Raw genomic sequence first — 22,362 nt, 5'->3', positions numbered from 1 at the left:
ATGTTTTTATCCCAGAGATGAGCATTTAAATGAGTTGCATTCATTGCTTACTAACCTCCATTTTAATGGAACAAAATTGTCTTATATGATGTCAGGTTAAAAATAATAATACACTGGGGAAGGTTTGACCTTGTTTTGTATCATTATGCCCTGGTTGGATCTGTGAGGTCAAAATGAAATGGAGACAAATGAAGATTGTTCAGCATATGACTTCCAGAGTATTTAACCCTGGGAGTATCTGGGAGCAGGTGAAGACGAGCGCAGTGGTGCACAACCCAACTGGAACCAGGAGCCGGATAAGTGGCATGAAGTCAGTCTGTGGGCAGATCATGCCTGCAGACTGGCCTGATCTGGCACATGGAGCTGTGTCATCTGCCTCTGAGACTCACCAGAGGCGTAACAGGGCACCTTCATGCCCAAAGCAACCATAACACACTTGGCAGCTCGAGCTGCTGCTGTGCCAATGGTCACAGTGTGGTCAGCCAACGAGGGGCAGGAGCCATTTCTGCATCTACCCTCCCAAAGGGGAGCACCTGGGGCTGCTGCCTCTTGCCTTGCCCCCCCCCCCCCCCCCCCCCCATGCTACTGGGGCATCCTGAAGGTTCAGATTTTGGGTGGCAAGGGAATGGTGGCAACTCTGCCCCACTACCACTCCCCTGCTACCAAATTCCTAAACACATGAGCAGTCCCACAACCCAGATGAGACAGCTCTGTGGGCTGGATCAGGCCAAGAAGCCACAGACTGGGCACCACTGATCCAGGGTATAAGTCAGCACAGATTTAGATTCCATGTGATAGCAACCAGTTTGTAAAGTAAAGGCACTGTATAAAGGTCTTCTGGAACTTATGAGTTTTTACCAGGAGTGTCCTCCTGTTGCTCTCTGTTTTGTTAATTTACAGTCCAGGCTGAAGCAGTAATCACTTGCAAAGTCAGAAATCTTCGTATCAGATATTCAAATCAATACCAAGCAGGAGGCCTTTTCCTACCTTGAATCTAACTTATGATCATACTAAGCACTGAACAGTATGAATGTTTAATGAACTGCAGTAAATTTTATATCACATGAAGAACTTCCCCATATAGCAGTAAGCTTGATATCACATGTAGATCACATTCCCAGAAAAGAATGGATTTCAGTCTGTGGAAGACTCCCCCCCCCCCCCTCCCCCCTCCCTTCTGAAATTTTATGAGGCCCAAGCAGACCAATACTTTTCTTTTTTTTTTTTAAAGCAGTTCCCAATGAGCAGGAAATTGGGAGAGAATTTTGTTTTGGAAGTAAAACACAAGTTTTCCAAAGCAATATATGCTCCCAGCTTCTCAGTATAAATGGCATTCTTCTCAGTTTTGCAGCTGCTGTTAATAGCAAAATTGAAAAAAAAAATACAAATTTTACTGAGCAGCTACAGTGGTCTACTAGGCAGGCCTCCTGCACAGGCTGCCTTGGAAGTGGGCCCTAAGAGCCTTTGCCTGGACTTTCAGGAACCAGGTCTCTCACAGACCTCACATTCCCTCCACCCCTTGTCCCCCTGCCCATGAACTCTCCCAGCATGTCAGAAGCCATCCTTTTCCTAGTCCCTGCCCCTGGATGAGTCCCCCAAACTTCTGGGGGAAATTCCATTAAAACGACATGCCTTTGATTCCATGGAAATTAATTGAACCCGAGATGCTTTGAACACCTTGTTTGGTCTTTGTTGATTGGCATTTCCAAACAGCTGTCATCAGAAGTATGAAGCTCCATCAGAAGTATGAAGCTCTATCAGAATTCTACAGCAGAAAAAAACAGCTTATATCTAGGTCTCAGTACTCCTGAAAAAACATCAGTACGCCTGAAATCAGGATGTTGTTTAGAATGAGGAAAACTAGCTCCTTTTGCCTCGTGGGTAATAAGGTCTCATACTTGGGATATCCTCATCAAAGCAGCTGAGAAGAAAAAAATTTTTTGTATTCTAAATAGCTTAGTCACGGTACCCTGGACATTTGTGTTTTTCAGGACTGAGATAAGCTATGAACACCTTTGTAAACACTTTGAACATTACACAGCCCTTCCAGAACTGAGCATATTGTGGCAAGCTGAACCAACCTCAACACCTCTCTCGAGTCACTATGCCTGTGTAGAGGTGCTCAGCATCTTTCCTGACTGAGCCTGGGCTTATTTACCAGCAGAGCATACTTTGATAGCTTGCATTTAGCTTGCTCACAAATCTCTTCCAGTGTAACAAAATGCCATCTAGTGGCCATTTAAAAAAATAAGAAAGTATAGATTAATCTGCTTTCTACATTTAACATGTTACTGTGGCTGCCTTTGGAAAGTGATAGAAAACATTTTCATTTAAAATTCTATCCATTCTCAAAAGATGACATCATCTGTATAACATTAGTTATTTTATATAGAAAGAATAGCAACTTTCATGTGAGAAAATTAAACTGACCCTGCTTCCATAATTCCATCATAATGAAAACTGAGCAGAGAGGTTAATATTCTACCTTTGTTAGCCCCCACCAAGAAGTTTGTTCTGTAAGCCCTTTGTGAATTTTTATTAAAATAAGCTTATAACTATTTAACATGTCTTTCCAAAAATGTTACTGGATTTGTTTGTTCTTTTGTGTTTTGCTCTTGTTGGGTTTCCTTTCCGCCCTTCTGGCTTGGTCAGAGTTGTCATTTGTGACATCTGTTAGCTACTATCTTAACTTATTTTGGTTATTGCAAAGTTTAGAATTATCCACCATCCTAGCTGTATCCTTGCTTTCTCCCTCAAAGAGCATGTCCAGACAAGCATGCAAATGCATTTTACTGGGTACAGATATCAGTGGCACATAGTTGTGCTGCTGCTACTTATCTCTGGGGAGTGCCCCTGCATGTGTGCTCTGATGCCAGGCAAATTGCCTCAGGTCAGGTAGGGGAGGCTGGGGCCAGCACCTGGGCTGGTCCCAGCAGCCTTGCCTAGAGTCCTGGGAGCCTCCTGGGGCTGCAGCAGCTGTGATCCGGGCATGTGGAGCCTGGCTGGCACCGAAATGTGGCTCTGGCCAGGGTCTGGTTTTGGGCAGTGTGCTGCTGCCACATGTATTGCCTCACTTGTTTTTTCCCATTTGGCTCTGTGCTGCAAATACGCAGTGCAGAGAATCCTATCACATGCATGGGGTGCCTTTTGCAGTCAAAGTGTACATACGTGCTTGCGTGGATGTGCCCAAAGGGTCCATAAGCCTTTCTATGTGTCTAGTTGAGAGACAAGTTTTGAAGGCAGCACCACAGGATCTACAACCAAGGGGAGGACCATGCCAGTAGACATAAGAGGTTATATTTTTTTTGAGCTAACACCACCAGCTCAGAACAGGTAGATTGGGCCAAAAAGTAAGATGAAAAAGGCAATAACAAAGAGAACCTTGTTCTTGATATAGGCTAGCTGAACTTAAATGCTTAATATCAGAGGAACATTTTATGCAGTTTTAGGATGCAGAGGTAAGATTTCTGAACTGTATTCTCTGTTACAGGTCAATAAAGTTCTCCGAAATCACAACATTAAGCCACACTGGATGTTTGCATTAGACAGCATAATTCGAAAAGCTGTGCAGACTGCTATTACTATTTTGGTCCCAGGTGAGTTACTCTTTGGTCAGCAAACATTTAATAGCTGATCTCTTAAATGTTTCATAGCTATGATCATCATGATTATAGCTAAAGCTTTTGAAACCTGTCCTGACCTTCTGCAGTGTTTTTGATACATTCATTAGCTAAGTCACAAATCAAATATTTGCAGGTCAGCTGCCCAAGGTGTTTTGGATTGCATCTTTCTGGGATACGTAAAGCAGGATGTTACAACATGATGACTAATAATTGGATACTTGTCCATTTCTAGGACCAGATTTTCCAGATGCTTAGCACCCATTCTTGAGTGATGAAGAGAGCTCAAAAGAACTTGGCAACCCTCAAGCTCAAAAGCATTACAAGGAACAGGCTTTGAGCTGCCCAACATGTGGCAAAAAGCTCCATACAAGTCAATCTATTATGCACAATTGCTACAGCTACTGTATTTATTCAAATCCAAGACAACTTTGAATTTAAGATGACCCCCCCAATAATTAGATTTGATACATGAACAATTCATAAATTTGTTATACTTTTCCATGTATAGTACCTAATTAGTGGGAGGCCGTCTTCAATTTGTCCTCACACATGGCTGTGGCTGGGAAAGCAGCAGTGAGGGGTGAGAGGCTAGCTCCTGCCCCTTGCTCCTTGTCTTCCCATGCCTGTGCCTGTTCCCCCATTGCCTGTCCCCAACCATGTCCCCTGCCAGCTGGCCCTCCATGCCTGTGCCTGTATTTTGGCACCCCACTCGCTCTCTGTCTCCTGCACCCCTGCTGCCCTCTGCAACCTGATTCTCTTAGCAACCTGATTCTCAAATCAGTGATGGTCTGCAAGGCCCTCCTGTATTAAGGGGCCCACATTTGCACCAGGCCCGGCAGACATTCATAGCATTTTTAATTAAACAGTTGATGATCAGGTATGTGGTAGTCCATTCAGAAAGTTTGCTGGTTGACAGTGGTGTACTGGCCCAAAAAGTTTGGGAATCACTATCCTAAATGAATGTGCATTATGTGTATTGCAGGCTTTGAACAAACATTGCTCCTTAACTGCTTGCTTTTATGTAGCTCTGTGGAGCATCTCAAAGGAGTTCTGCTTTGGTTGGGGGGGTGGGAATTTGGATCCTTTTAGAGCAAATTTTTACTGGTTGGAAACTAAATGAATAGCATAAACCAAATGATATTCAAATGTACTAGGCCATTGAAGAAGTTTTTGAGCGCTTAAAGCCTTTGGAAAAACAATTTTAACCTTTTTCTACAGATGCTTCAGGTATGGCTTAAAGCTGTGGGATGATCTATAATTATGTTAAGACTTTATTATTGTGGAGTATTAATAATAAATATTGTTTTTCTAATAGAACTGAGGCCACATTTTAGTCTTGCCTCTGAAAGTGATACTGCAGATCAGGATGACATAGAAGTGGATGAAGATCATGATGAACGTCCACACAATCAAACTGTTCAACGGCCTTGCATTGTCATGGAAGATGCCATAGCTACCTCAGGTGTGAGCACACTCAGTTCAACAGTATCCCATGATTCCCAGGCTGCTCATAGATCACTGAATGTGCAATTAGGGCGGCTAAAATTAGAAACAAATAGGTAAGTTTAACTTCCAAGGACCAGAGTATTTATAATGGTCATTGCATTTGTTTCATTCTTAAAAAGTTACTTCAGGATATTAAAGTATTCAGGTATCCCAGAATACCCTGTATGGCTTACGTAATTGACTATAATAAGTCATTTATGACTTTACATGTGTTAAACCCATAAAATTTATATTACTCTTAGTTACTGTCATATAATACATGAAAAATGAATGAATGTTTTCAGGTGTGCTCCTTTTTTTTTTAAACTTACTGTATCCAGTTGCCAAAGTCCTGCTGTTTCTGCCTTTCTGCTTAATGGTTAAGGGTCTAAACATTTTGTTTTCATAAACACAGAACTTGCCATTCTTTTGTATTGTTAGTCCCAGAGAAAAAATCCAAGCTATTAAACAGCTGCACTGCACAACTGAACTGTTCCTGGTCTGGTCATTGTTCTTGTTTTGCATGCAGAACTCACTACAGCATCAATACAGAATCAAGCCCTACAGCTGAATTGTTATAAAATAGATTTGGTCTGTCAGAGAAAGATAGAGAACAGAAAGGCTTTCATGTTTCAAAAATAAGTAGGATCCAATATACAGATTTCTAGACTACTTGCAAAAATGCCTACATATTTATAGTTGTTTATATATTATTGTGCTGGATTATTCTTAGTTGAGATGGATTATTCTTAGTTCTTGTACTTAAATTAAAATGTTAGATGATTATGCTTTCCAAGTGCATAAAAAAAAACCTCAGTGTAATTTGGCTCAATTACAGGTTGGGAGAACAGTTCTGTACTGTTTTTTTTGAGCACAGATAGAGTTTCTGAGTTATTTATATTACAACTTAAAGTAATTGGCTTTCCCTAAATGAATATTTGAAAAATGCAAAAAACAATATACTTCGAAGTTGCTGGCACAGTATTCACTCCACCCAAATGTCTAGTCAGTAAAGAAATAAAAGAGCCATTGTAGCCAGTCAAACTTTATTGCCCAGGTTTATGAGGAGTGGCAACATAAGCAAATATGTTGTGTATATATAAAGCTTGAATCCCTTCACTCTAAGAGGAGGTAAATGATCTATTCAATTCTAACAGTTCTTTGCTTTTAATTTTTTTAAATGAGCCTTGAACACCATAGTGTCTCTTCTTTTATGTGAAAACAACAACCTTTGGTCAGAATTAGGTACCAAAATACCACCTGTCATACGTTCCATGGAAAATGTGTCTTCATAACATGGATAATTGCATTACTTTAAGCTTTGTTAGCATAAGCAGCATGCAGCTGGCATTTTCAGGGCAGAAAGTAATTGACTACTTAAATGGTCATAGATATACGTTTCAATGCAGAAAAACGGGTGAAGAATAAATTGTATGTACAGTGAGGAGGTAGAAAAAGTAATCATCGTACTAAAAAAGAACAGTGGTCCATATTATCCATCATTCTGTATCAACTGGAGTTGTAAAATCATGATAATGCTCTAATTTATTCACAGGGGACATTTTTTCTAAGCTCCAGAAGTTGGTTGTAAAGTTATGTCCTAAAGCATAAAATGTATATTTCTTTACATCTTAGCTACTGTAAGACATAAGTGCATATATCCACACTGATGTACCTTATTTTCTTGCATATTACCTACACCATTTCACCTAAAACCAGCTGGGGAAAATTAAGGTGCATATTATGTGTGTGGAAAAGGAATTTCCACAGTTCCAAAAATTTGGCAGGGGGTGGGAGACTGGGCAGTGGGAGCATTAATTGCTGTAGCTCTGGGAGCCATGGCAATTAACAGTTGTACCACAACCCCCTTGCCCCTCCCTCCCCAAATTTACAGACATGTAGGAAGCCCCTTCCCAGTCTGCACCAGATCAGGCCAGCTTGTGGGATTGGTCTGCATCTGGACCCAAGGGTCCAAATCCAATCCAGCATACAGCTCCTGACCTGTCATGGCAGGGCCAACCCCACACACTGGCTCTGGAGCCTCATGCTAGTTCAGACCTGGCGTGCCAAGACCAGAACTGTGTGCTGGGTGAGACCTGGTGCTACAAGTCAGGACCATGCACTAGCTCCAGGGTCGCCTACTAGGTTCACAACTGGGATGCAGCTCTGGAGCCAGCACATCGGGTTGGATGTAGCATGTGGTTTCTGAGCCCTGGGCCCAGTGTATGGTCCCAGGCTTGCTACCCTGGGGTCAGACCCAAAATCTGGCTCCCCAACTGGTGCATAGGATCAGACCCAGCATGCAGTCCTGGACCCAACGTGCCAAGTTGGTTTGGAGGCCCACCCGGTGCATGGGGCTGGCAGCAGGCTTAGCTCCCTAGCTGCTGTAGCTTACTTACCTCAGTCAAAAATCTTTTTTTTCTTCAGACTCCCCTTGAAAATCAAGGTGTGCACTATACACAGGGTGTTACGTGCAAGAAAGTATGGAAATACTAAATAGTGGCAATAATTTTCATATTTAAATTCTGCATTTTGATGGAGTTATTTCCTTTTATCAATTTAAGCTCTGTTGCCTTTGAATGGTTTCATTTTCCTTTTTGCTGCAATATGAAAAGAGATTATACAGAAGCTCCATTGGACTTTCAGCACTAAGTTGTATTATAACATAATGTGTGTGCTTACAAATGTCATGAAGTCAGCTACTAAAGACCTCTCTAAACTAAATCCTAAACCTAAAGTCCTAATCCTCTAGGTTTTAGGAGAGGATTTAAAAAGTTTGTTCCTCATCTTCCCACTTCGGGGCCCAGTACTAGGCTTGGTGCTCTGAGTGGAGGAATGGAGTCAAGCTAGATTTGCCATCACTTCCAAAATTGTAGACATCGCTATATTCCCACTACACTTCCTGACCTCCTGTGTCTGCCACTATGATTACTGTCTTCACAGACTCCTTTTGGAGTTGGGTATACCTTGTAGTATGCCCTATAAAGGTTTATGTTTCAAAGTCTCAGCAAGCCTGGTGTCCTCTCCTGGTTTTGACCCTTGACCCTGCAAATCACTTCCTCTTGGCTGTTTTGTTTTTTTCTTTAGGACCAATCTGAGTTTAAAAGTGGGAATGCTGTGGTGAAACTTTATTGAAAGTTACTGTGAAGCTTCTGTTTAGTATAAATGTTGAAAGCTAGTTTTATTGAAATGCTGCAGCTTTAAGAACCACTTATTATAGTTACATTCCTATTATAAATCTTTAACCAATGTATTAGCAAAGGGTGGAAAAGTCTATTGTCACTTAAGTTTCATAATTAGTTATGGCTATTTCAAATATCACTATGGTGATCCTAGTTTCCAGTGCTACTAGTTTGATATTGGCTTCTCTCTGAATACAACTTTAAATTAAGAAACTCTCTACTGCCTTTTCTCTGCAGGCTGCTGGAAGAGTTAGTTCAGAAGGAGAGAGAATTTCAAGTCCTTTTACAACAAGCTATAGAAGAAAGGAATCAAGAGATCAAAAACTTGAAGCTAAAGTCACAGCCAATAGGTAACTGTATGAGTAGAGATTTCAAAAGGAACTGGCTTATAAGGCAACTAACTACAAAGAATGTAGAAGTCAAACTATTAAAATGTTGCTGTCCCTGTGTCCAAAAAGGCTTTTTACCATGTTTCTCACAGGGGGGGTTCTGATTTGAAGTAAGACCACGTGCAGTTGACATAAATTTTGTTTCTTTGGGTTATACGTTATGGGAGAACACAGGGGTCTTACCTTGCTTGATTTCTTTAATTTTTAAGTGTTTTTTTCCAAATTTCACTGACTTAGTTGCATTGCATATATGTATGTTCACTGAGTTAATAAACTATTCAAATTGTCGTATTAAAAAAAATATAAACGCCCTAAAGCTTGTTATGTGAAATTAAGTTGCAGAGTTGTGTGTACAGGCAACCCCTGCTTAGCACTCTTAATTGGTTCCTGAAAAACCAAGTGTTAAGCGAAATGAATGTTAAGCAAAACCAAAAGTATTTGACGACCCAAGATGGCAACGCAATTGTTTTTAATGACCCAAGATGGTGACTGTGAGCGTTATAACGAAACTCCCTGAGTGCTAAGTGAAATCGGGTGTCAATTTTAAATGAACGTTATGGCGAAATGGTGCTAAGCAAAACAGTGTTAAGCAGGGGTTGCCTGTAGTCTCTTAAGGCAAAAGCTGAAAATGCTTTGGAATTGATATAAGAAGTCTGAGAGACTGAGGTTGTCAGTGGCTGGTCCTCAGACACACGAGGAACACACTAATAACAGCTATTTGGTGAACAGAGAATTTGGTGGTCTTAGAGGTAACAAACCAGAATTCTGAATTTTTTATTAGGTACATGATATTTATCTAGTGTGGGTGAAATCTCAGCCCTGTGAACTTAATGGGAGTTTTGTCCCTGGCTTCAATGAGGCCAGAATTTCACCCTGTATATGAGGCTGCAACGTATGAATTGATAAAGTTATACATTTTCCTTGGAAAAGGAGCAGTGAGTGTAGCAGCAATGTTACTGGCTGATTCAGCAGCACTGTAAATTGATACAAAACTGAAGAATCCCTTTCTATGTAGTCGTAAAGCAATATGTTCATCAAACGGGCATTGAGGAAAGAAAAAATGGAAGCCTGAGAAGAGGACTTAGTGGGAAAGTGGCCATATTTGAGACAGAGGGAGGAGAGAGAAATAGAGACACTACTGAACAAGCTGTAAGAATACAAATCTTATTTTTAGCAGGGGTGGTGGTTCTTGCATATGTTACCATGGGATCCATTTTATAACAAAATGGAAACCCTTAAAAAATTAGTATTATAAAAATGGCATAGATCCTGCAGTCTTACTTGGGTAAAGTTTTATTAAAGTTAGTATAGGTCATGTCTAAGGCCTTGTTTGCACACACCAATGGCACAGCTTTAGCTATATGGCTTAGTTAAATCGGAAGAACCACCCAGCCCAGATGCAGTCATGCTGAAATATAGATGGTATAGTGTACTGGCCTATTTATTCTTTTCTGGGAAAGGAATTGGATGTTTTGCTATAGGACTTCTTTTGCTAAAAACATGTAAACTAGGGCTTGTACTGCTTTTTAACTACTTCTTAGTAGAAAAATAACAGTTAAATTGAGATAAGAATTGTGTGTAGATAAAGCCCTAAATAAAGGCCTTTAGACTTCAGGAAGGCCTTTAGACTTCAGGAAGGCCTTCAATACGGTATCCCACCGCATACTGGTGAACAAGCTAAGAGGCTGTGATGTGGATGACTCCACAGTCCGGTGGGTGGTGAATTGGCTAGAGGGTCGCACCCAAAGAGTCGTGGTGGATGGGTCGGTCTCAACCTGGAAGGGTGTGGGCAGTGGGGTCCCGCAGGGCTCGGTCCTTGGACCGATACTCTTTAATGTCTTCATCAGTGACTTGGACGAGGGAGTCAAATGTACTCTGTCCAAGTTTGCAGATGACACAAAGCTATGGGGAGAAGTGGACACGCCGGAGGGCAGGGAACAGCTGCAGGCAGACCTGGATAGGTTGGACAAGTGGGCAGAAAACAACAGGATGCAGTTCAACAAGGAGAAATGCAAAGTGCTGCACCTAGGGAGGAAAAATGTCCAGCACACCTACAGCCTAGGGAATGACCTGCTGGGTGGCACAGAGGTGGAAAGGGATCTTGGAGTCCTAGTGGACTCCAAGATGAACATGAGCCGGCAGTGTGACGAAGCCATCAGAAAAGCCAATGGCACTTTATCGTGCATCAGCAGATGCATGACAAATAGGTCCAGGGAGGTGATACTTCCCCTCTATAGGGCGCTGGTCAGACCGCAGTTGGAGTACTGCGTGCAATTCTGGGCGCCACACTTCAAGAAGGATGCGGATAACCTGGAGAGGGTCCAGAGAAGGGCAACTCGTATGGTCAAGGGCCTGCAGACCAAGCCCTATGAGGAGAGACTAGAGAAACTGGATCTTTTCAGCCTCCGCAAGAAAAGGTTGAGAGGCGACCTTGTGGCTGCCTATAAGTTCATCACGGGGGCACAGAAGGGAATTGGTGAGTATTTATTCACCAAGGCGCCCCCGGGGGTTACAAGAAACAATGGCCACAAGCTAACAGAGAGCAGATTTAGATTGGACATTAGGAAGAACTTCTTCACAGTTCGAGTGGCCAAGGTCTGGAACGGGCTCCCAAGGGAGGTGGTGCTCTCCCCTACCCTGGGGGTCTTCAAGAGGAGGTTAGATGAGTATCTAGCTGGGATCATCTAGACCCAGCACTCTTTCCTGCTTATGTAGGGGGTTGGACTCGATGATCTATTGAGGTCCCTTCCGACCCTAACATCTATGAATCTATAAATGGTGCAGGATTTGATCTGAGTGGTGTTAGCAGTTAGGGTAACATGGGACAGATTTTTTTAGACAGAATGGGATTACTGAGGACAATATTTCCTGAGGTTTAAAAAAAAAAAAACAACAACAAGAAAAAACAAACACTTTTAAAATACCTAATCTTTTCTCAAAATTTTGATCTAGATATTCCTGGATTGTCTGTTGCTCACCTTAATCTGTCTGGCACAGGGTCTGAGGACCCTGATCTTGTAAACTGGCTAAGAGTTTATGGAGCAGATGAAGACACTATCAACAGGGTAGGAATTTTATTTTCTATTCAGTTTATGATGTGGCAGCAATGTGCTAGTTTTCATAGGACTTAGAAAAAAACCAAAACCCTGGAATTATTTTAACAATTTTTGAAGGAGATGTGATCATATGTAAGGGTGGGAAAAGGGTAAAAATGCAAAGATTATGATAAAAAACAGTCTTTGGGTAGTAATTCATCTCTCTAGCTAAGGCACAATTGCATTTGTCACACTAGGAAAGAAAAATATTGCTTAAGTTCACCATTTTTCAACATTGTTTTGAATGCCATCAGCTTCTGGCCTCCAGCTAAACTTAAGCATCAGATTCAGAGTACAGTTTGACCTCAACCTCGAGGTAATAAATTACCTTTGCCTGGTCTCTGCTGTGATTCCACCGTGATTTTACATTGAGATTGCAATCGAGCTGCAAAAATAAAGACCTACTTTGCAGTGAAGAAGTAGAATCAGAAGTGCTGTTATCTCACAATTTTAGCTGGCTTCAGTGAGATGTGAGTGCTTAGCATCTGTGGGAGTTGCATTGCAAGGTATCTTAAAGTTAGGTACCCAGAAACTGAAGTACCAAAATGTAGGGGCCACCTTTGAAAACATCAGTGTCAGCCTCTCTCTTTCTGTTTCCCTGCTAAAATGATTCTTATACTGGTTACTAAAGAGCACCGAAGACGATTCATTAATGTCTCAGATAATGAAGAAATTAGTGAAGTCTATTAAAATGCCAGTTAAAACAGAAAAGCTGAGTAACTATAGAATGTAAATGTACCCTGCAGATAAACCACATCCTGTATAAAGATTAGGCACTTATATTGTATTAAAAATGAAAAATAAAATGGACAAAATATACCATATTTACCTAAACCCAAGACACCTCTTTGAATTTAAGACAACCCCCTCCCCCAAGTAATTTGATTCTATACATGCAAAATTATATATTTATTATAATTTCCCATTTATAGAGTCTAATTTTGGGGTGGGGAGGTAATCTTAAACTCATCCCCTGCACTGCTGTGGCAGGGAAAGCAGTGGTGAGGTGCCAGGGGTCAGACCCCTGCCCCATGCTTGTCCCCTTGCTGCCTGCCTCCCTCACCCCCTGTGGCCTGCCCCCTACTCCTTGCCCACCCCTCCCTTACCTTCTGCTGCAGCTCTGCTTCTCTGGGGCAGTCGGCAGCAGCGGTGGCCCCAGCCCAGCCAGGGAAAAGCAGTGGCACCTCCCATTTCCAGCCGGGTCGGGGCTCAAGGAACTAGAGCTGTAACAGAGGTAAGGGGGAAGGGAGGTGGAGTAACAGGCTTAGGGTGACCACTGATGCATCCCCAGAATACAGGAAATCCCCTTTGTGCAGGGTGGGACCACCCCCTTGGCCAATCAGTGGTGAAAGGTGGGGCTGCCACTTTGGCCAATCAGCAGTGAGGGGTGGTGCCACCAGGCCTCTTTGCCAGTCAGTAGCAAGGGGCAAGACCACCACAAACAGATGGGGGAAATAGCATCTGCCTTGGCTTATTGCTGACTTCTATAATAAAATATTAATTCTCTTTTATTTTGCACTTTTAATGACATTGAATGCAGACAATAGCAATTCTGTTCATGAGTACCAAATTAATAAAAAGTAATTATTATACACTTGGTGCCTGGAAATCTGCCCTGGTCACATTTTGGTCAGAGCTAGGCTAAGTGGAGTCATAGAGCATTGGATGCCTATGGCAGCACAGCCAGTGGGACCCTTTCTTCCCCAGGAGACAGACAGGTTCGCCTGTCCCAGAGGAGAAACAATGCCTTAGTGAGCTGGCCCAGGAGCCCAGAGGTCCCTCTGTTCAAAGCCTTGCCACCCCATACAGCAGGACACCTCAGGGACTTAGCTGGCTGCTTTGTGGGTGCGAAGATGGTGACAAGAGCCTCCTTCCAGTCCCAATGGTGTTCCAGCAGATACAAATGCAGTGCTCCACTACTTGCTCTCAAAACCATTACCTTGTGGCGGTGCGGGGGTGGGGGGCATGTGCAGATCAGCTGCCCTGGCCCTGGCTGCAGGGCCCAGGCCTACCCAGGGTCAAGATGCTCAGGCACACAGCAGTGCCTCCATTCTTGCTATGCCTGCAACTGCACTGCAGCCATGGCTGCTCCTCCTCTCTCTTCCCTCCTTCCCTCCCTAGCTGGGAACCCTGCTCCTCCTGGCTGTGTACCACCCTACTTCTAAGCACAGCTAATAGAATTGTGAGGACAAATAATTGACATTTATTTCTACCAATTAACTGAAAAACAGGACTTCATGCAGTCCATTCCTCATGCAGAAACAGACGGGGGACAAAGGGTTTTAAAACAGGATGGTCCAGTATAAAACAGGGCCAGCCTAGCAGATGCAGGCATAGAAAGGCAGGCTGCAGGTTCCTGTCTCCCCTGCACTCCTCAGCCACAGGGGCTGTCCCCTCCCCTACTAAATGGGCTGCTCTGGCCCAGGGCAGGTGGCAGCTCAGCTCCAGCTTCAAACCAGGGGTCTGGGACCAAAGCGTGAGCTGAGCCGCTGTCTGCCCCAGGCCAGTAGTGAAATCCAAGACTAGGCTTTTTCTCCCATGTGGATTGGATTTGTGTAAATACGGTACTTATATAAACCAAGCAATAACATTAAACATATCAATCAATACAGATACCATAGTTTGGTCGAATCCTTTATTCACTCTAAATTCAAAACTTGGGTTTTAAAATGCCTGAGGTAAATGTTGTGACATAAAATAAATTGATATTCCTGATGAAACTTTCAGAAAGGACCTTGTTCTTTTTAGTTCTTGGCAGAAAACTATACACTAACGGATGTTCGCTGCTATGTTACACGAGATGATCTGAAAAGCCTGAGACTGAGGTACTCCCCATTCTATTTATTAAAATGAATTGCAAACTGCTGAAATATAGTAGTTATTTTGCTTAATATAGCTCCTGGCACATTGTAACTGATATTCTGAAGGTCTTCTTACATTAAAAGAATACTCTAAAACCTAATAAACAGTATTCAGGATTACTGAAGTCACTGAGGCACTCTTTGACAATATACTAGCACACTTTATTAAAAACATTTTTTTAAATGTCTTAGTTTGATTTGTTTATGAAAATATATCTTGCACAGTAAAGCAGCAACATATTGCCTTGAGATATTTTTCTCTGAATACTTGCTTTTGTATAAGCAAATATTATGCATAGAAAATATGTAACATTTTGAGAATAGTAAATTACAGAATCTTTGTGAAAACTGTGTAAAGTCATACAGCTGCAATGTAACTAAACTGCAGCATAACCATACCAAGGCAGCTTATAATTACACGAACATATTTAAATAAAAACGGTACCTGTAACTAAACCAAAAGTTTTTGCCCCGATTATCACTTTAGCTAAAAGTTTTATTTAGTTTATTTAGTTTATATTTTTATGGACAGTTAGTGCATTACAGTGTATTGTTAGTGAGGGATTGCTTTATAAAATCAACAAGAATATCTTTTAGGAATTTACTTTTTAATTATTTTTAATTGCATTTTAGTACTTTGATTTTGTTTTTTTTGCCGTCTTTGAGTGGAATGAAACTTATTAGTACTGCTGCAGAAAAATCAAAGAATAGCTAATGTTTTGAAGTGGGAACCATTTCATAATAGCTAAGTATCTTTGTGGTTTTTCTTTTCTAGAGGAGGGATGCTGTGTACGCTCTGGAAGGCCATCACTGACTTCCGAGAGAAGCATGCCTGATGGTGGCTACGTGTGTTTCTGCTTCTCTGTAGAGAGATTAGGAAATCCTCTACGGCACAGAGCAGGTGTTCTGTCAGACTGTTGCACTTTAATCCAGTATTTGTTTACCAATGTTAAAAACACTGCAGCTTCCTGACTGCATTTATGTCTACAATCCCTAAGAAGTCTGTAAACAACCTTCAATATTATTTTATTTTAAATGTTTTTACACAGCTTTTTTCCAAAATAAAATCTTTAATTAAAAATACATCTTAAAGTAAGCAGATATATTAGTTTTACCAACCCCCACCCCCAACAACCTGATGTCAGATTTCATGTGATTGTGCATCACTGGAACAAAACCAAAATGTGACAATTTTTGAAGTTCATTCCTTGTAATATACCTTACTCTACAGTGCAACTGCATACATTCAATCATAATGTAAAGCTTACTACTTTTTCTTTTGTGTACAGAACCTACAATAATTGTTTTTACCTACTGCCTGACATAAAGTTAAATATTGTTTATTTTTGGTAACTTAAGTTCTACAGTGCATTTGTTTTAGAGTTGTTTATGTACTACTGAACTGTACCAGTTGCATACACCTGAACCATAGTAATGTTAGCTTGTTCTAAAGCTATCTATTGTGATATACATGGTAAAAATAAAGAGAATCTAAGAGTAAAATTTGATAATTTCCTGATTTCAAAGGATTCTAAATCGTTCAAACTGTAATGCATAAGGGAATAGCTAGGAGTAATGGGATAAAACTAAAAGGAAAATTTTAGACTGAGTATTTACTCAAATCTAAGACAAGGTGTCCCCCATCAGCATGGGGGGAAAATGCCCCTAATCTTGTATTCACATACAAAGCCAGAGTCAGAGCTGCAGCAGCCACCTGCCCCCTATCCCCCTCCTCTGCTTCCCTCTGCAGCTTCTGTTCCCCCCCTTTCTGTCAGGTACAGCTTATCTCCAGCTCTGGCTGGATTCCCTCCTGGGCATAGAGCATCCTCTGCCCTCCCAGTCAGCTGTGCTGCCGCTGCTGCCACCCAGCAAGGGCTCAGCTTCCACATGCTGTGTTCTGGGAGGGAACAGAGCCCAAGCAGCCTCTGACAGTAGAGGCAGAGGCAGAGGCTGTAGCAGGTGTTGGTGGCAGGGCAGGAAGGCTGCAGGGGAAGCAGAGGGTTAAGGAGCCATCTAAACCCACCCCTCCCACAGCCACTGCCGTCCCTGCTGTAGTGGGGAGGTAGTCTTAAATTCAGGGTTGACTTAGATTCAAGTAAAAGCAGTGATCATTTTTTAAACCCCGAAAACCTTAGTGATATTAAAATTACCTTTGCTCTACGTTGATAAACATATTTTTCTTCATGTTATCAGTTTCCATATTTTTACAGGACAGAATTACTCCTTGATGTTCTAGCTGATTTTATGCAATGTTTAAGTAGCCACAGTAAATCGAGACGTGAACTTCCAGATTCCCAGCTACCACTTGTAAAATGTAAAATAATTTCAGCATGTTGCTTTCTACTGAAAGGTTTTTAGTTCCTCCAGCTTCTTTCCCATAAACTGTGGAAAAAGGACAGTGTTTTTCTATTGGCATTTAGAAGTGCTGGAAATCTCATACTTTATCTAATTGTCTATTATTAGATCTATAATATCATGTGATATTAACCAATATTACATCTAGGCTGTTGTGGTGTATAACATTGTTTAATATCACATGATTACAAGGATGTTTTAAGAAACTTCGCAGCTGATATATAGGATAACCTGTTTAGAAATAAACTTTTTCCCATAACATTTTAATAGTTGGTATATGACTTAGCTGTTACATTTGAATGCTTCAAAGAGAATAAATAACTTCTCTAATTATTCTAAATATAAAGTAATGATTCGCTGTCCTGGTAAGTATGCAATATTTTTATAAATCAGTGTTATAGCTAGATTGTTGGGAGAATAAAATAATATTGAGGGGGGAAAGCGAGTGCTGCAATAAGTTGGTGAAATACTTCTGTACGTGGTGGTATGCTTTTAGTCCAGAGGGCTTTATAAAAAGATCTATAAACATGCATCACTGAAATGCAGCTACATATGCAGCAAGCCATGTCTAAAATGTAAACGTACAGCAAGCAAACAGGGGTAGCAAACAAGACAAGCAGCTTGCAAACACTTTGCAGGTAAGTTTGCCTCCCCCTCTTTGAAGGGGAGCCTTTAAGCTTGGTGAGAGGAAGTAGGGAAAAAGGAACCTTTCAGGACCAAGGAGCAGTAAAAAGACCAGCTTACAGACTAGTTTGCTAGGGAAAGTCTGCTTGGAAGAAGGGCAGCAAGACAGGCAGTCGAGGGATGTATAGGGGATGGGTTGAACAGGGGTGCTCCTGCCTCCCACCCGGGTTGCACTAAATGCCCTGCAGAGGCTCCTTCTCTGGGCCCCCTGGGAGAAGGGAGGAAAGTGGCAGTATGTATTTCCCGAGCTGGGGCAGGTAGGGAGGCCATACATTGGACCAGTTCTTCCTCTGAGACACAGAGAAATGGCTGAAGGATGTTGCAATGCCAGAGCCACCACCACTGCCTCTGCTTGCACCTGTTAGGTGTCTGTCCAGGCAGGACCGCTCACTGTTGAAACTTGCACCCAGGTCCTGGTTTGGTACTGTGGAGACTACAGCTTGCACATTTCTTCCAGTGACAGTCAGGTGGGAGACTGCCTGTGATGTGACCGGTGCCTCCTTGTACTGTCCCTCAGGCAGGAGGCAAGAGAGCTGCAGGAGGTCGCAAGGCTCCAAAGCATCCTCCGTCAGGAGGACTTCATTGATTCTATGTTGAAGGAGACCTTTAGGACTGTGGAGGAAGGACTACCAAAGGCAGCGCTAGAGAAGGGAGAGGACATGGACTCCCAAAATGGTGGAAGCTTGAAGCTTGTGACCTCTGGCAGCAAATGGAAATCTTCATGTCCACCTGCAGCTGTTTTGCCTGGAGAACAAATATGTCACAGAATGATTACTGAGACTCATCCAGCCCTCTGACTACTTCCCCATGCTGCTCATCTATGTGAGCAACAATGATACTGCCAAGGGAGACCCTGAGCAGATCAAAAGTGACTACAGGTCTCTGGATGCAAGGGTGAAGGGGACTGGGACTTTAGCTTCTTTGACCAAGAGATGTTGTTCCAAGAAGGATTGCTAGGAAGAGAAGGTTACCTCTACCTAACAAAGAGAGGTAAGAGCACCTTTGCAGACAGGCTCACTAACCTAGTGAGGAGGGCTTTAAACTATGTTCATCAGAGGAAGGGAACCAAAACCCAGAGGTAAGTTGGGAAGTAGATGATCTGAAGGAAGCGTAAGCAGAAGGGGGCAATAAGGTAAGCATTCTCATTCTTCCTGAGAAAGTAGGGCAATTGGCTAGCTGCCTGAGGTGTGTATACACGAATGCACGGAGCCTAGGAAACAAGCAGGAAGAACTGGAAGTCCTTGCACAGTCACGAAACCATGACATGATTGGAGTATCAGAGACTTGGTGGGATAGCTCGCATGACCGGACCACTGTCATGGATGGGTATAAACTGTTCAGGAAAAACAGGCAGGGGAGAAGAGGATGAGGAGTTGTGCTTTATGTAAAAGAATTGAATGATTGCTCAGACCTCCAGTATGAAACTGGAGGTAGGCCTGTTGAAAGTCTCTGGGCTAGGGTCAGAGTGGAGAGCAACAAGGGTGCTGTCATGGTGGGTGTCTGCTATAGACCACCAGACCAGGAGGATGAGGTAGATGAGGCTTTCTTCAAACAACTAGCACAAGTTTCTTGATCACAGGCCCTGGATCAAACCTTGACATCTTCTGGGAGAGGAATACAGCAGTGTACAGGCAATACGCAATCCAGGAAGTTTTTGGAGAGTGGGGACAACTTCCTCGTGCAAGTGCTGGAGTGGCCAACTAGGGGCTATGCTCTTGACCTGCTTCTCACAAACAGGGATGAATTGGTGAGGAATGTAGTATAGTGGATGGCAACTTGGGCAGCAGCAACCACAAAATAATTGAGTTCAGGATCCTGAGGAAATTAAAGAAGGAGAGCAGCAGCGTAAGCACCCTGAACTTCAGAAAAGCAGACTCACTTAGGGAACTCATGGGCAGGATCCCCTATGCAGCCAGTCTGATGGGGAGAGGAGTACAGGAGAGCTGGCTGTACTTTAAAGAAACCTTACTGAGGGTACAGAACCAAACCATCCTGATGTGCAGGAATACTAGCAATTATGGCAGAAGATCAGCTTGGCTTAGCAGAGAACTCTTCAGTAAGCTAACACACAAAAAAGAAGCTTATAAGTGGGAACTTGGACAACCAACTAAGGAGGAGTGTACAAGTATTGCTTGGACACACAGGTATGAAATCGGGGGCACGTCCAGAGGAGCAGGAGTCTGCATTCCCTGGGAACAACCAGCAGTGGCTAGTTGTCCCCAGGGAACGCCCCTGCACATGCATATTGGCATGCAGCAAGTTGTACTGGGTGGGGTAGGGAAACTGGGGCCAGCATTTGGGCTGGCCCCCGAAGCTTTACCTGGAGCCCTGGGGGCCTCCTGGGGCTCCAGCAGTGGTAATCCGGGTGTGCAGAACCTAGCTGGTAGCTGGAACATGGCTCTGGCTGGCAAGGCTCCAGTTTTGGGCGGTGCATGCTGCTGCCACATGCACCATGCTGCTTTTTTACGGTGCAAATTTTTTTGACACTGGGATCTCCTGGTGTAAAACAACCCCTTACCGTACAGCAAATTAGCAGCATGGTGAATACCTGTACATTTGCACTCATCTGGACATGCCCAGGAAGACCAAAGCACAACTGGAGCTGCAGCTAGCAAGGGACATGAAAACTAACAAGACGGGTTTCTACAAGTATGTCAGGAACAAGAGGAAGATCAGGAAAAGTGTGAGTCCTTTACTAACTCGAGGAGGCAACCTAGTGACAGAGGATGCAGAAAAGGTTGAAATACTCTATGCCTTTTTCACCTCAGTCTTCACAGGTAAGGTCAGCTCCCAGATTACTGCACCAAGCATCACAGTTTAGGGAGGAGGTGAGCAGCCAAAAGTGGCAAAAGAGTAGGTTAGAAAAGCTGAACGTGTACAAGTCCATGGGGCTGGATGGGATGCACCTGAGGGTGCTGAGGGAGTTAGCTGATGTGATGGCAGAGCTGGTGGCCATCATCTTTGAAAACTCATGGGAATTGCGAGAGATTCCAAATGACTGGAAAAGGGCAACTATAGCACCCATCTTTTAGAAAGGAAAGAAGGAGGATCCAGGGTACTACGGACTAGTCAGCCTCACCTCAGTTCCTGGAAAAATCATGATCCTCAAGAAATCCATTTCTAAGCACTTGGAGGAAAAGGTGATTAGGAACAGTCACAATGGATTCACCAAGGGCAAGTCATGCCTGACCAACTTGATTCCCTTCTATGATGAGATGACTGGCTCTGTGGATGTGGGGAGACTAGTGGATGTGCTATCCCTGACTTAAGCAAGGTTTTTGGTATGGTCTCCCACAACTTTCTCACCAGCAAGCTAAGAAAATTCAGGCTGGATGAATAGACTTTAAAGTAGATAGAAAACTGTCTGGCTGTATCTGTATGAAGCTCAGAGGGTAGTAGTCAATGGTTCAATGTCTAGTTGGCAGTCAATATCAAGTGGAGTGCCCCAGGGGTCAGTCCTAGGGCCAGTTTTGTTCCACATCAGCCACCTGGAAGATAGGATGGAGTGTGCACTCAACAAGTCTTCAGATGACACCAAGCTGGGGGAGTAGTAGATATGCTGGAGGGTCGGGCAAGGATTCAGAGAGACCGAGACAAACTGGAAGATTAGACCCAAAGAAATCTCATGAGGTTCAATAAGGACAATAAGTCCTGCACTTAGGGTGGAACAATCCTATGCACCGGTACAGGCTGGGGACCGACTGGCTTAGCAGCAGCTCTGCAGAAAAGGATTTGAGGGTTACAGTGGACAGTAAGCTGAATATGATCCAACAGTGTGCCCTTAATGCCAAGAAGCCTAACAGTGTACTGGGCTGCATTAGTAGAAGTGTTGCCAGCAGATCAATGGAAGTGATTATACCCCTCTATTCGGCATTGGTGAGGCCACATCTGGAGTACTGTGTCCAGTTCTGCACCATTTCCTCCCCCACTACAGAAAGGATGTGGACAAACTGGAAAGAGTCCAGCAGAAGGCAACAAAAATGGTTATGGGGCTAGGACACATGGCTTCTGAGGACAGTCTGAGGGAACTGGGTTTATTTAGTCTGGAGAAGAGAAGACTGAGGTGAGATTTAATAACGGCCTTCAAATACCTGAAGTATGGTTCCAAAAAGGATGTAGCTAGACTGTGCTCAGTGGTAGCATATGACAGAAGAAGAAGTGGTCTGAAGTTGCAGCAAGGGAAATTTAGATTAGATATTAGGAAATACTTTCTCACAAGTAAAACTGTGGAGCAGGCTACCCAGAGAGGTTGTAGACTGTCCATCCTTGGAGTTTAAGACCCGGCTAGACAAAGCCTTGGCTGGGATGATCTAGTTGAGGATGGTCCTGCCTTGAGCAGGGGTTTGGACTCTGTGACCTCCTGAGATCTCTAATTTTCTATGATTCGATGAATATTATTACAGCAGAAAGCTGCAGAGTTCTATGTTAACTAAGCAATGGGAAGGCAGAGGATATGTTGTGCAGAGATAAAAGAAACACTATCACTGAGGCAACTACAAAAGTATATGGAAAATTATTGTGTTTTGAAGCTGTTTTACTTTGATAAATCAATATGAATAAGATAATCTTGTAACCAGCCCATTCTCCACTGACCACAATGTAAGAACCCAATTTGGACTTCATTCTGATTGATCATGCTGTGTAATTGCATTGCCTTTATTGATACTTTTAAAGCACCAGTCAGTGTA

At 42.9% G+C, this 22,362-nt stretch overlaps 1 protein-coding gene across 3 annotated transcripts in view; it reads left to right on the top strand.

Moving 5' to 3' along the window:
- The window catches only part of MAP3K5 (mitogen-activated protein kinase kinase kinase 5), a 152,696-nt gene extending 136,558 nt beyond the window's left edge, over positions 1-16,138 (top strand). For 2 of the 3 annotated variants that reach the window (XM_019479636.2, XM_006267397.3), the window contains 6 exons: positions 3,491-3,596; positions 4,939-5,182; positions 8,528-8,640; positions 11,632-11,744; positions 14,523-14,599; positions 15,411-16,138. In XM_019479636.2, coding sequence (XP_019335181.1) covers positions 3,491-3,596; positions 4,939-5,182; positions 8,528-8,640; positions 11,632-11,744; positions 14,523-14,599; positions 15,411-15,471 — 714 coding nt within the window. In that variant the 3' untranslated portion in view covers positions 15,472-16,138. Of the gene's footprint in view, positions 1-3,490; positions 3,597-4,938; positions 5,183-8,527; positions 8,641-11,631; positions 11,745-14,501; positions 14,600-15,410 lie in introns of all 3 variants that reach the window. The other variant, XR_002087740.2, reaches the window with a different exon arrangement.
- Positions 16,139-22,362: the final 6,224 nt, after the last annotated feature.

This window comes from Alligator mississippiensis, chromosome 1, assembly GCF_030867095.1.
Source record: "Alligator mississippiensis isolate rAllMis1 chromosome 1, rAllMis1, whole genome shotgun sequence".
In the NCBI taxonomy this organism is placed as follows: Eukaryota; Metazoa; Chordata; order Crocodylia; family Alligatoridae; genus Alligator; species Alligator mississippiensis.
The sequence above is the reverse complement of the archived record's forward strand: the minus strand, read 5'-3'. Positions and strand labels throughout refer to the sequence as shown.